This window comes from Empidonax traillii, unplaced genomic scaffold (genome assembly GCF_003031625.1).
Source record: "Empidonax traillii isolate 1590-97213 ecotype Southwest subspecies unplaced genomic scaffold, ASM303162v1 scaffold819:size405531, whole genome shotgun sequence".
Classification (NCBI taxonomy): domain Eukaryota; kingdom Metazoa; phylum Chordata; class Aves; order Passeriformes; family Tyrannidae; genus Empidonax; species Empidonax traillii.
Window position 1 is genome coordinate 213,044 of NW_020956012.1, and position 15,290 is coordinate 228,333.

The 15,290-nt window shown below is 45.9% G+C and overlaps 1 protein-coding gene across 1 annotated transcript in view; it reads right to left on the reverse strand.

Moving 5' to 3' along the window:
• The window catches only part of IFFO2 (intermediate filament family orphan 2), a 37,610-nt gene extending 22,760 nt beyond the window's left edge, over nucleotides 1–14,850 (reverse strand). The window contains exon 1 of the mRNA XM_027901891.1: nucleotides 14,207–14,850. Within this exon, the coding sequence (XP_027757692.1) occupies nucleotides 14,207–14,811 (605 nt within the window). The 5' untranslated portion in view covers nucleotides 14,812–14,850. The remainder of the gene's footprint in view (nucleotides 1–14,206) is intronic.
• Between the last annotated feature and the right edge of the window lie 440 nt (nucleotides 14,851–15,290).

The window sequence follows — 15,290 nt, forward strand, 5'->3', positions numbered from 1 at the left end:
GAGAAACAGCTTTATGTTTATCTTCCCACCTGTGGAATGGAGGGGGGTTAAATTTCACTACAGACGTGTTCAGCATCTCTGAACAAATGAGAAGCAGAAGTTGGATATCTTGAAGTTTGGGGTTTTTTTCTTTTGCAATAGCAGGGCAGGAAGCAGAAGCCCATCCAGTGCTTTTAAATCCCACTTCACTTCTTGCACAGGCTGTTCATCGTCTCCAATTTTTTTGGTCCAAGTGCTAACGTGAGAAACTTGTAGGATTGTTGTTTTCCTGCACTGGAAAGGTCAAAACAAGCTTCAGAGCCCCTGAGTAGACAAAGAGGAGGCTGGGCTGGGGAACACAGAGTGTCATTATCCCAGTGTCCCAGTAAAGCCATGTGATTCCTTTGGACAGCTCATCTCCAGCAGCCACATCATTACTGGAATAAACACAGGCTGCGGTGGAACAGAACGGAGCGAGGAAAAGCATCTCCTGCAAATTGGAAGTCGGTTTGTTTGTAAGGGAGTTCCCAACAAAACTCCAGCACAGCCATGAAACTGCACAATGGAAAGGGATTATTATAACTGAGTCACAGAGCAATCACAGCAAAATCCAGCCATTGTTTAGGGAAACTTCAGAATTGCCTCATGCTCTTCGTCTAATCAAATGTATTTCAACGGCAGGAGATAGGAGCCAGCAAGCCTGGCCCAGAAGCTTAAAAGAAAAAAAGTTTAAAAGAAAAAAAAAAAAAAAGAATAAAAAATTTAAATAATTTTTTAAAAATTAAATAAACACGACAAAAAACTCTACCTTGTTCCAGCCTTCAATACAGTTTTAATAGTTGGCTAAGATGCAATACTAATAACATGAGGACTTTAGGAAAAATCCACATTAGGTAGTGTTAAGCAAATATTTGCAATAAATGAAAGCTCTTTGCAGCTCTCCACCAAATATGACTTTCAACTCCCATTTTCCAAGCTAAAATTTATCTGGCCTTGATACACTGTGATTTCCAAAGGAGGGGGCCCATCCTGCTTATCCTCTCCCAGTACACTCCTTCAAACTCTTAGTCCTTCACCTCCATTTTAGCATATTAATTTTAGAGCAATATAAAATAGCCATTAATAAACCAAACAGGTCAATAAAGGTACTACCAGCACCCAGGACCACACCAGAATCTGGCAGAACTTGTTTCTGAGGCCAAGAACCCCAAGAGCTCTATCACTTCGAGATAAAATCCAGGCCATGACACTTGAGCTCATTTTCAAGGTTTTCCCTTAAGTTTTTAACAATACAAGAAGAATCCATATTTTTCCATAAATAACCAAATTTCCCCTCTTCCCTCACTTTTTTTTTTTTTTTTTTTTTTTTTACCTTGAATTCCCAGTTCTTTGTTTCATTTTTGGTTGGTGTGGGTTTTTCTTTGTTTGTTTGGGTTTTTTTGGGGGTTTTTTTTGTGGTTTTTGGTTTTGGGGGTTTTTTTTTGGTGTTGGTTTTTTGGTTTTTTTTTTGCTGTTGTTTTTTTTTTATCATCCCCAGAACACAGGAGACACTTCCAGAGCCGATAAAAAGCACCAGTATGGAAGAGGGTTCTTGTGCAAGAGGAAAAAGAATAAGAAAGCACACAGTCAACCAGACTGGAAATCTAATTATAATCAAGAACACTCACAGTACAAAAGAGAATAATTGTACATAGTTCTGGCCTAGCAGCCACTTAAAAAACAGGATAGAAAAGTGTGCTCTAATGTTCACCATCACCATTTTAAAAATCCATTTGTATTTTTATGGTGAACTACATTTCGCTTGTAATTTCTCACCTCCTGCTGCCGAGGCCTCCCAGCACCAGGCAGACACTTGGCCAAAATTCTGGCAGCTGAGGAGACAAGGAGTTCCAGGAGGGATTTAAAGCCATAATAAGGTCTAAGGCTAAGCTGTCGGAAAGTCCAGGCAAACTTCTGTGGCATGTTTTTCCTTTCCCTTTCCTATAAACACCTAATGAAAGTTCTCATGAATGTCCTGGTGGAGGCTGCCAAGTCAAAATAGAGCATTATCTCAGCTCGTGACTCCATGGAATATTCTTACATCACAGCTCTAAGGAATCATCCACCAGGCTTGTAACTACAGGAAAGTTTTCCCATGTAGGGTGAGGATTATTTCTTTTTACAACTGCCTTGTGACTTCAGGGCAACCTGTTATGAAAAGGGAAACCTGGATGTTGGGAGTGCTGCACTAGGGCTCTCCTGCTCTCCAGGAGGAGCAGGGATCCTCCTAAACTGAAATTTGAGCTCATATTGAGTCTGAGGGTTCAAAGCAAGTGTCACCAAAGGATCCCCAGGTGGGACCCTTGTGAGGAGAGGTTTGCAGTGAGCTCAGTGTCACTGAGTAAACCAAGGCTCTCTGCCTGACTCCCACAGCTGAAAACAAATCCAGTTCCACTGATGGCCTTCCTGAAGGATTGCTTTCAGGGATACACCTGAAATAGTACATGCTGCATCTGAGCTCCCTAGTGACCTTAAAAGAAAATACATCATTGGCACAGCACAAAATAACCCATGACAGCACCATTTCCAACACACTGTCACCCACCGACACATGGACTCCACCTCCTGTCCAACAGATATTCCCATCTTCTCTCATTTCAGTAATGAGGTAAATCACCCATTTCAGGGAAAAACAGATCCATTCCAGGAAAAAAAATGATCCATTCTGTAAATAAACTATGTAATTAACTGTACACTTGCTAAGCTTAGCTGTTAGAATGGAACCTGCACAAAGTTCAAAACACTGGTGTTTAACATCCTCTCTCATAAAAGGCCTTTATTTACTTACTGATTTCATGAGTAAATGCTTTCTATACACAGCCTTTCCTTCCCAGCTGCTCTGTAACCACTGCTGTTATCACCTCAGTAATTCTCAAAGACTCTGATAAGACCAAGTGATAAGAGATCAGGATTACTCTGTGGAAAGGAACCCAAGATCCAGCTGGAATTTGTTACAGCACCATTTTCATTCACTTCTGCAGTTCTTCAGCCTGAAATGGCAAAAATAATTGCAAATTGCAGTTGAAGTGCTCCCTGCTCTCCTTGTCCTTAGCTGTATCTCCTCTGCCCTCCCTCTTCCTTCAAATCCTTTAAGAACCAGCCTCAAAACTGAGAGCTAAGGTCACTCAAACTCAAAATAAAGAGTTAAAGTAACCTAAATCTCTGCCCCAATACTAAATACTTTTACTGAACCTACTAAAGATCAAATAAGCAGTTTATTACAAAAAGATAATGCTTATCTGCTCTCAGGAGTCAGGAGGACAGGTGGAAGAGACACCCAGTAGGTAGCAAAGTCTCCCAACAGTGCTACTATATATCCATTATCTCATCAATGTTTCAAGAGTTTTATTACCTTTGTAAAAGTAAATACATTTAAGGGCACCTTTTATGTGCAGTGTCAAGATTATGGCAACAAAATAAATAAACTGTTGTTCAAGGGCTCTGAGGGCACTGGAGGGAAGGCACAGCACGTCTAATAGAGTTCTTGTAGATCCAAAATCTACATTTCAGGAGCTTTATTACCTTGGCAAATGTACATATATTTAAGAGTACTTCTCATATGCGGTGTCAGGATTGTAAGAACACAAGTACTAACAAAGAGCAAGAAATAAACTGCTCTTCAAGGGCTCCGATGACACTTGAGGAACACACAACACTCCTCATATGGGCCTTCAACAAACAGAAGAATGTACACCCTGTTTAAACTGTTTTAATCACCTCTTGTACAATGGGCAGATTAATAAAGTTTAGTATTCCCACTTAATTACGGTGACTAGCCTTAGAGAACTATCATTAAACCACAGCACTCTGCCATTTCAATGGAAGAGAATTAATAAAGATGACAGCTGGGATATAAAATCCAACACTAGGCATTTTTAAATACTTGCACAAAGGCAAAACAGTTTGAAATTCACACAAATGTTAAAGTTGTTTTTTGCTCTCTCTGTTTCCAAGAACATAATTGTTAGTACTAGATTTTTAACAGTGGGGGGGTACAGTGAGGGCAGTGATATGTATGGAGGGGAAGGGATGGACTGCAGAGAATTCCAGGGCAAACGTGGTTATCACAGAATCCCAGAATGGTTTGGGTTGGAAGGGATCTTTCTTAGATATCATCCCATCCCCCCCCCCTGCCATGGGCAGGGACACCTTCCACCAGCCCAGGTTGCTCCAAGCCCCGTCCAACCTGGCCTTGGACACTCCCAGGGATCCAGGGGCAGCCACAGCTTCTCTGGGCACCCTGTGCCAGGGCCTGCTCACCCTCACAGGGAAGGATTTCTTCCCAATATCCCATCCAACCCTGCTCTCTGTCAGTCTGAAGCCATTCTTCCTTGTCCTGTCACTCCAGACCCTTGTAAATTCTACCTCTCACTCTTTCCCGTCGGCTCCTTCAGGTACTGGGAGGCCACAATTGGGTCACTCCAAATCCTTCTCTTCTCCAGGCTGAACAATCCCAATTCTTTCAGCCTTGCCTCACAGCAAAAGGCCAGGGAGAAGGAGCAGAGTGACTGAGACAGTGACCTCATTCAGCTGCTGTGCAATTACAGGAGAATTAAGCTGAGTCATGGACCTAAACCCCCCCTAAATCAGAGCTCACCACAGGGCTAAATCCCTGCCCACGGGCCTAGAGCTGTATCTCACTGGGAATTTTATAGGAGAAAAATCAAACAGCAACTAATGCTTCACTGAGCACTGGAAAAGGAAAAGAAAAAGGAAATAGGGTGACACTTCTTTCAGGGCTGAAACAAAGCAACAGCAGCTCAGTCCCTCAGCACCCACAGCCAAGGGTCTGCCCTGACTGAGGCTCCCACCTACCTTAAAAAAAAAAAATCAGTAAATAATAAGACAGAAAATTCCTTCCAGCCACAAAACTGAACGGGGAAGAGCCTGCCTGCATTGCATATTAATGGAGAGAAGGATCTGATGCCCAGAAGGGAAGAGAAAAAAGGACGTAAAATGGGTTTATTTGCAGATCAGGCCCAGCAGAGCTCGCTGTCCTTTGGGGTGGTTTCACCACGGGAATCACGGCCATCCCACGGCCATTCCCAAGGGGATACAACACCCCACAGCCTCTCTGCACGTGGGATGTCATTCCCAGGGTCACTTTGTCCCTTTAACAAGAAAAGCTGGTCTCCCACTGACAACCAGCAGCTAAGAATACAGATTAGCAGCAAAACATTTTCCAGGGCACTAAGGAGTTCTGAAGTGCTTTTTTTTTCCTCCCCTCTTTTTCTTTAAACAAAATAATAAAAGGGGAGAAAAATGAAAAAAAAAAAAAAAAAAAAAAAAAAAAAAAAAAAAAAAAAAAAAAAAAAAAGAATGGTTTCAAAATCGTGTGGATGACAAAGAGCCAAAGGGAAGGTGATTCTGGAATACTCATTTGGGGAAAAAATTTATTAGAAGAGTTGGAAAAAGAATCCAGACTGCCCAATGCTTCACCATATGGTCAGTGCCTGATGGAAAAGTTTAGAGGGGAAAATAAAGATTTAGTTTCTGCCTGCAAGAGGGGGATTTTCTTGCAGCAGTTTCAATGACAACAGCTGTTTGAAATACTAAATATTAATATTAAAATATTCCCATTATGGTTCAGTATTAATGTGCCCCTGCCAATGTATAGAATTATGTAAATTTACACCAATACCTACTCTTCTTTTTAACTAGATTTGACTTGTCAGGGCTTGGCTTCTAATGATTGAACTGACATGGGCCTGATGAATTTAAATTCTGTTCTCTGTGTAAGAGAGAGTTGCATTTTAAAAAAATGCATAATTCTATTTTCTCCCCTCAGAGACAAACTTTATCTGTAAGAATCCACAGGCAGAAATAGATTTTCCATTGGAACCACTGATTTAGAATAAATACGGGGCTAGGATCCCTTTGATCTCAAATTCCAGCCTGAGTCACTGCATGGACTAAACCCTGTATTTAAGGGCAAGGGGGATCCAGTCCTGCTGTACCTCATTGCTTCCTTCATCATCCCTTCCTCTGGCTTAATGAGCCACTGCAAATTAACAACTTTTCTTGCCCACATGAAGAAGAGTGAGTTAATTCCTCTTCTTTTTAGTCCAGGATCTCTGAGCTGTCATGTTTTGCACCCAGTCCTGGGACACACACAACCCCCCAAACCTTTCACAGCAAGTAAAACTGGGTTTGTGAGGCTGGGGCAGCCCTGTGTCCCCACAGTCAGATAATACAGAGCTTTAGCTCAAGTTTACCTGCTCCTGGAAGCTTAAGATTGGGAAATCTTAAATGGTTTGTCCACAGGACCAAGAGGTTTGAGAAGTTACATGGAACTCAGGCACAGGCTGTAACACCAAGTCTTGGTTTCCATTGAATTTCAGTGCAAATTCACAATAAACACACTGAAATGAGCATCAGATTGAAAGTTAAGCTCTGAGCTCCAACACTACAGCGGTGATCAAGCTTTTGATCCCACCCAGCTCAACTCCTTCTCTAAAACAATGAATGCTGATGCTTTCTGGGCAGAAAAAGTCCAAAAAAAGGGACAAATGAACATGTCTCCAGAGAGAAGGAGCAGCACCGGGCCTATTTTTGAAGCCATGACACAGAAGGCTGACGTGACCCCATTCAGGCCCAAAATCTACTTGGATGAGGATTCAAATTAAGAATGTTTTGGGGCACATCAAGTCCAGCAAGCTGCTTCCAAAGGAGCCCAGTCCCAGAGAGTCACATGGAGATGAGTTCGTGTGGAGATGCTGGAACAAAAGGGCTGCAGGAATCACATCATCTGTGATTCACTTTCACACAGTGACACTGTCACTGGTCCATGTCCTGTGTCACTAACAAGCAGGACTTGTCCTAAATGGGCACAGAGCACCATTCACTCCCAACCCACTTGATTTTCTGCTATTGAAGGAGATCCAGAGTCATTTTTGTAAATGGACTGACACCACTCACAGCAAACAACGCACAAAAGATTCCCACACACTTTAACTCTTGTAAACAACAGCTAATAATTTAATTTTTATAAAGGTTTTTGAAACTAAGCACCTCGGTAATCCCTTTGGGATAAAATACGTGTCTCCTGGTTGCCACCTTCTGCCACAGCAGAAGTCATTGAATCTTTCCAGAATTCCCACAAAGCATCCAGCAGGGCCTCTGCTAACACCCCAGCCAGCACTGTAAGATCACCTGAGCTTTTTTCACGTTGAATTTGAAGCAGAATGATCTGATAAGAACTGTTTCTAGACCAGGTGACACCAGGGATTAGGAAAGACTTATTTCTTTGGCATCAAACCCAAATCCCACCCTCCTCAATGACTCCTCCATCATCAGCAGGCACAGGCACCTCAACCCTGTTCCCCCCACCCCACTTCCAGAGATGGGGGCTCCACCACTGCCCTGGGCAGCCTGTTCAAGTGTCTGACCACCCTTTCCATGAAGGAATTTTTCAAATACCCAATCTAAACCTCTTCTGATGCAACTTGAGGCCGTTTCCTCTTGTCCTGTCGCTGCGAGAAAAGACAGACCCAAATCAAAGCATTTTAACAATATATCTGAAATTCAACAAGCTCTCTGTGCCCAGGATATCACCACATTAATCTTATTTTTGCCCTTTATTTCAAATAAAGTGGAGGCAAGTTCCTTCCCTTCAGATGCAAGAACAGGAGAATGCTTAGAAATTTAAGAAAAACACGATCAGGATAACAGCAGCACAGGAAAGCAGCTGGAGAGCACTGAAATGCTGATGCAGAATGGAACTGGAGACGGGAAAATGAAGCCAATCCCCTACAGAAGCCACATGTGTGGTGGGGCAGAGCAGGACAGACTCTGAAAACTAGTTTAGAAACAGAGCTGTGCATTATTATGTGGGATATTGGGAAGGAATCTTTCCCTGTGAGGGTGGGCAGGCCCTGGCACAGGGTGCCCAGAGAAGCTGGGGCTGCCCCATCCCTGGGAGTGTCCAAGGCCAGGTTGGACGGGGCTTGGAGCAACCTGGGCTGGTGGAATGTGTCCCTGCCCATGGCAGGGGGTAGAGCTGGATCATCTTTGAGGTCCTTTCGAACCCAGATCAGTCTGGGATTCCATGATTTCCCTGTACCTTGCTTCCCAAGCAATCTTGACCCATTTTTCCCTATCACTTATTACCTTTTGTTATCACTCCTTTCTTACCACTTCAGGGTTCTTGGAACAGGGTAATTTTTCACAGGAAGAGGTCACGAGGCCACAGAAGAGTTTCAGTTATACTGAACAATGTACAGATACCCTCTGTTCAGCTTTTACACTTAAAAAGAATGAAATAAATCTCTTCCTTTCCTGTGCAAACAAAAGAAGCTGTGTTTAAACATTAAAATGGAGATTTGAATCAGAATATCGCAGGTGGGAAGGGACCCACGAGGTCCCTTAAAGCGTAAAAAACAACATCCTTGTGAGTATTTCTAGCAAAATTAAAAAAAAAAAAAAAAAAAAAAAAGTAAATTTAGTCAGAGAAAAGCAGACGCAGGAAGCCAAACTGAGACCTGGCAGAGCATCACCACAAACCATGAACCACAAAAAAGCAGCTGCTGAGCTGTAGGTGGGTTCAGGGCTCTCTTTAGCTCCAATCCTGCTCCAAAAGCCCGTGATTATCCGTGACGAAGAGCTGGAAATAACTTGTTTCTGTGTTTGTTTTCACCTCAGCCCTAAATTGCAAAGTCTGGGGAGATTATTTGAGCTTAAGATCAGAGCTATTTGAGGGGTTCTGCTCCCAGTGTTATGCTGTGCTCTGAAAATCTGGTTTTTTAGCCTTCAGAAAGCCCAAAGTTTCCCAGGGTGAGTCACGGGAGGAACCAAAGGGTAAGTTCAAAATACACAGAGAAAGCCCTGTGGTTCTCCTGCAGCAGAGGAAGCTTTTTCTCGAAGAACTCGGCACAAATCCTGGTCCAAGTTTCTCTGAAACTCAACCACAACACGAGGGGGTGATTTTTCTTCCAGTTCATCTACAAATTCATTATTTTAATTAGAATTCAGAGCAAAGATAAAGCTCAGAATAACTTGCAGAGCTAAGACAGTTACTTCAAATCACTCCTAACAATCTCAGCCCTCCCTGGTCTCTCCCATTACAAACCAGTTTAAGGCACACACAGAGATTTATCTACTTAAAGTACAGCCCCAACAGAAAGCAGGATCAAAGGGAAAAGCATCTTCCTCTCCTTCCAAAACTTCTCCTCTGTTACTACAACCCAGAAGTTCCAGTTTCCAGCTGTGGGGAAAAAAAATTAATAAATCTGAGATTTGTGAGAGCGCTCCAGATATCCACGAGTGTTGTAAATGTGTCTGTGCAGCAGCGATTTAGAAGGAAAGAGGGTATTATTTAAGGCAACATTATTCTTACAGTGTTTAATTTGCACAGCTCCAAGCGGTACCACTTTCCAACCAACAATTATAACTGGATATTTGTGTTATACAGCCAAGTTTTTTCACATTTAGACAATTTCATCCCTTCTCCACAAAGAAAACCGACGTCCTCTGAAAAAAAGGGCTTTTCAAGCCTGAGTCTCAGGTTTCACCAGAGCGAGCATTTGATATCAAACTCCACATCTTGTAAAGGGGAGCCAAAAATCCCCCAGACCAGGCTGAGTGGCTGCTCTGGAAGCTGTAAAAAATACTAGATTTCAACAAAAAGGCACATTGAAACATAATTATCCCTCTAAAACATAAAAAGAAAAGCAGAAATAGCAGAATTAAAGAGACATCTAAGTGTGGCCTTACACAGAGACAGCTCTGTGACCAATTGGGGCAGGGACAGTCTGCCACACTGGGCACATTCCTCCAGAGGGATAAAGAAATTATTTGTTTTTTATTGGGTCTATGTGTAACATTTGCATCTTGTTACCACTGATATTTTAGCCTTAAAAATTTTCAGACATTCCTCCAGGGCTTATCTTAAGCACATTTTTATTAAGTTCTCTTCTCTAAAAAAACGAGCTCCAGTGAGTTTTGACGCTTTGTGCCTTTGACAATGATAATCTTTGTCCTTTCCAGCTGCAGCAAATTTAAGATAATCTCTTCTTCAAGTGGACTTTATTAATCTTCCAAATGAAATACCATCCTGAGGTAAAACAATTATTTCCAGTTGAGCTCTTAGTAACAGTTAAGCCTGTGCTGGAAAAGACAACCAACATCTGGCAGACACAATATCTGCAGCAATTAAGAATAATTGTGAAACCATAATATACAAATCTACCCAAGTGCTGAGAGTGGAGCTGAGCACAGGCAGCTCTGCCTTCCTGCAGCTCAGAGGGGAAAAAAAAAAAAGCAGGGAATGACTGCAGAAGGATTTCACCAAGTCAGCAGCTGGGCCGGCCACACACAGCAGCATTTCCACTGTCACAACACACAGGGATGAGCTGGGATCTTCCAGGGATGTGCCTGGATACTTCCAGGGAGGTCTCCAGGTGGAAGGGAGGGCACCTCACCTGAGGGAGCCGGGTCTGGGGTGTCCTGAATCACCCCCTGACACATTCCATGTGCCTTCAGCAGCGCTTCAGCCTCGAGGAGCAACAGGATTTAACTGAATAGGGGGGAAATCCCACTTGTTCTCCCCTTCCCATTTCAGCTCCCCAGCACCTTCCAGCTGAGGTGCTAAGGCCTCTCAGCTCCATAAAACCTGAACAAAGCTCCCAAAAAACAAGTCCCAGGGACAGGCAGTAACACAACGAGGAGCTGGGCTGGTTTCACACCCCAGCTGCCCCTCAGATCCCCCATTTTCCCTCTAAATAACCTGAACAGTAACCCCAAATCTCTCCCAGGGTCACACACTTGAACCTGCTTATCCTCCTGTGGTTCCCCATGGACAGAGGGATACAGAGATCCAAGATTCCACCACAGCCCATACAAAACCCCACAGCTGTTCCATCTCACCTCAGAGGAGAAGAACCAGAACAGTTGATTGTTATTTTTATTCTGTCTGGAAAAAACCCCACATTTCACCTGTGTGTTTCAGATTAAAAAATTTGACACTTTCCTCCATTTTCAGTCAACTGTCCCAGAAGGTATTTTTTTATTGAGCTGGTTTGACTGCAAAAGCGCAAATTTACAGAAAGACAATTTTACCTTTTCTTGCTAAAAGGGCAGTAATAGATAAAATGTTACAAAAGATCTGATGGATAAACTATAAAATTATCTGATTTGGAATCAGATCTATGATCAAAAGCTCTTCTAAATACCAGCAGTTTGAATAAAAGTTAAAGAAAATAAACATCATTTTCCCTACAAAACTCCTTCCCTTGCTCATTCCCCCAGCTGAAATCATAACCCCCAGTGTAAAATCAGGATCATTACTAAAAAATATGAGATTATACAACGTGTCAAGTAAAAAAAGATGCAAATTTATACACCATTTCAGTAAAATAACATCATCTGGGGGGAAAAAGAAAAGGCAGTTTTGGTCTGAAATAGGGCTCCTTAGAAGGAACATTTTACTTCAGGGACAAGCAAAAGCCTGGGTAAAATGTGATCTACGTGCTGGACTGACTGTGCACTCTACTAGTGTCTGGACCTCAGAACTCCAGTTTCTTGTGTTAGGATGTCCAACAACAATTATTTTGGGGAATGGAACGAAGGAGTTGAATGTATTTTCCTCAAACAAAGCCCAAAAATTGGACAGGCAGAATTTCACTGGAAAGAGCATCCTGAATGATCTTCCACTATTTTTTTTATAGCAGTAAAACTGCTTTTCCTCCAAAAGAAAGGAAATAAAAGGGGTTATTTCTCCTCCAAATTCCATCCCCGAATTTTTCAGTTCACAAGTGTGACATCAGTGAGTTCGTCTTCAACAACAACAGACGCATCACAGATGAGTCTCTGAAACACAGTATTTCCTGGAGTAGCTCTCCCTGCCATCACCTGCCCGGTGGTTTCCTGGTGGCCAAATATTTCAAACCAGAAACATTGGCTAGCCCTGACCTCCTTAATCAAGTGGTCACCCTGGAAAGGGGGAAGAGCCTCCCTTGCTTTAAGACATCAATGCAATTATCATTATCTGCTTCAGCATCCCTGGATATGGGGTTGGTGGGTCCTTGGCCTGGTTGCTCCAGAAAGGCTGCGGGTTCTGCTGGTTCCCAAACTAACCAATAAATAGTTATTTTCTTGGTCACCCACCTGTGCTGGGAATTTGTGCACGCGCCCAACTCTCTGCAAGCCCCAACAGCCCCATCAGATGGGCACAAAGCTCCTTTTCCACCTGGAACTCAGTTCCCTAAATAAGACTTGAGCATCAAAGAGATCACAGCAAGATAAAGAAACCCCAAAGTGCGTATTTATACACAGGCAGAGACACACAAATGTGCCAGGGCAGAGAATCCCTGCCCTGCACAAACACACACAATCCCAGTATCTGCAGGGCTGCTGACAAACACTGCAACACCCCATGAGCTCATGGAAATTAAATGGAATCGGTTAATCTACTCTGAGTGCCAGAAGGGAATTTAAACAGCACAGTATTGCTCCCTAAGCATGCTCAAGGCCCCAGATGAAAGAGCCAATCCCCCAAAAAAAGACTGTGATGTCCATGTGAGACTGAAGGTCACAGAACAAGGGAATAACCATTCCAATCACACAGTAATGAACATCCATAAAATGCACACTGCAGACAGAACATCACTGATGTGATACGTGTTGATATGTGTTCATCACCCTTTACTGTCAAGAGAAAAACCTGTTCCAGGGGTAAGAGGGTAACAAGAATAAGACTTGAGGTTCTGCTCCACTCCACTTGGTTTATTCGGTTTGAGCAATCCCTGAGTGTGTAGGAACACAGACTGGGGTGAAAATCTGCTTTACACCAACGAGTAAGAAAGTAGAAAGACTGAACCTGAAGGCCCACAAGTCTCCTTTTCAGCCAGAAGCAGAAATAAATCACGGAGCCATTAAAAAGAAGTATCCCCAACTTCTGGTGACACAACCCACACGTATCTCCCTTAACCAAGCCGCCAACCAGCACAACTTCCTCTGGCATCACAACCCCATCTCCCTGGTACCAACCAGAAAAACAAAAACAACCCCGTGCCACGAAGGCACCCACAACCCCTGGCTGGAAAACAGAGGCCAGCTGCTTATTTCCATCCCCACCAGCAGCTCCAGCCATGGAGCAATCAGGGCACATAAGCTCTAAGAAGATGCACTGAAAGGAGACAGCACTTTACAGGCCACAAACCACGACTAAACCTGCCTAGAAAATGTCTGTGAGCCGAGTTATTTCAGCAGGGAGGTGTGTTACAAAAGCTGCTCGTGACCTGAGGAGCTCACTGCAGTCTGTCACCCTGGACAGGAGAAACCCAGCCACGCTCCACAGGCCACGGAGCCGGGAAATGCCGGCTGCCTCCAGGAAAAGAACAACGAATTCAGTGCGTTCTGCAGGAAAAAAACACGACTAAGAGAGGAGGAAATGCATTTTAAGGCTAAATATGTCCAAACTCGGCCCCGAAGGGCCTGCTCGTCAGACAATGCAGGAATCTCCCTGCAGAATCCCAACTAGCTTTTTTTTTTCCTCTGGCCTCCATCTCTGCCACGGCTAAAACCCAGCAATCCAAGGGAACCTTACCCATCACCGCGGGTGGGGGAGAGCACCATCACAACCCCAGGGCTGCCCACAGGCCAAGAAGGACCTCCAGGGCTTACAAAGGCTTTTGTTTTGGCTAATTCCAAGGCACATCTTGGGAGTGCAAACCCTCCCCTGCAGTATTTGCAACCCAAATATTGCAGCACTGAGCTAATTTCGGGGAGCTGGCACAAAAAAAAAAAATCGACTACTGGAGTAATCGGACCAGAAAATGACAGTGAGCTAAATTTAGGAGTAACTATGCAATGCAATATTAATAAGAGATTATTTCCCTTCTCCATTTTTTTTTTTAAGTTAAGCTGGCAATGCTCCTTTTAAAACCAAGGTTCTCCATCCCCCCCGGGGATGGATCCTACAGTTTCCAGGGTGCCAACATGAGGCTCAACCCCAACCAGGCTCTCCATCCTCCCAGGGATAGATCCTACGGTTTTTTGGGTGCCAACGTGAGGCTCAGCCCCCATTGGGGACGAGCCTCTTTCGGGAGGGAGGGAGCCCCGGGGAGGGGGGAGCGCTGTCCCCGTGTCCCCAGAGCTCCCCCCAGGCGCTCCCAAGGAAGGATGTCCCGTTTCCCCGCAGTGCAGGCGCGGACATCCCGCACCGCCCCCCCCTCCTCTCCCCATCACTCACTTTCTCTTGTACTCGTCGCGCTCCCGCTTGACTTTGGCCAGCACGTTGTAGAGGGCGCGGATCTCGGGGGTGATGGTGTCGATCTGCACGCCGACCCCATCCGGGTGGATCCAGGACACGCCGGGGCCCTGCACGGTCTCCAAGCCGCCTCCCCCGGTGCGGCGGACCTGGGTGTAGCTCCAGATGGTGCCGGGCAGGCGCCCGTAGTGCGGCGGCGAGGGCAGCGCGCCGTGCCCGGGGCCCGGCGGCGGCAGCAGCGGGGGGGTCCCGCCGTCCGTCTGCACCGCCTGGTCCCGGGAGAAGGTCTTGTAGCGCAGCCGCCGGTCGCGCTCGCTCTGCTGGGCCGCCAGCTGCTTCTCCAGCAGCCGGTTGCGCCGCTCCAGCTCGTGCACCTTGGCCAGGAAGCAGCGGAACCGCACGTTCAGCCCCTTGAGCAGGTGGATGTTGGAGCCCAGGTCGTTCCGCAGCGCGGCCGTGACCGGGGGGCCCCCGCCGGCCGCAGTGGGGCCGCCGCCGCCGGGGCCCAGCGGGCAGGAGGACGAGGCGGCGGCGGCGGCGGCGGGGGAGAAGGCGCGGGCCATCTCCCCGAACAGCAGCGAGTTCATGGCGGGCGGAGCGGGGGGCGCGGTGGCGGAGGCGATGGAGGGGCCGATGGAGGAGGCGGCGGACGAGGCGATGGAGGGGCCGATGGACGAGCCGAGGCGCTGCCGTCGCTGCCGCGGCCGCCGCCGCTGCCCGGGTCTGAGCGGACACCGGCCGGCCCCGCCCCCCGCCAGCCGGGGCTCTGATTTGCATAACCACGCCCACATTCCCCATAACCGGGCTCCTATTTCCATGGCCACGCCCCCAGCTCCATATGTCTCGATATAATTTGCATAGCCCCGCCCCCCTCGCCCAAGCCCCGCCCCCCGCGGTGCCGCAGCCCCTCCACGTGTCCCGGGGGGGGGGGTCCGATGATTTTGGGGGGGGCGCTGATTTTTGGGGGTAACCGGGCCCAACGCGCTCCACAGCCCTCAGTGTGCGCCCGGATTAATTGGCAAATGTGCAAAAATTGGGGTAAAGGCCCCTGACCTTGCATCCCTGC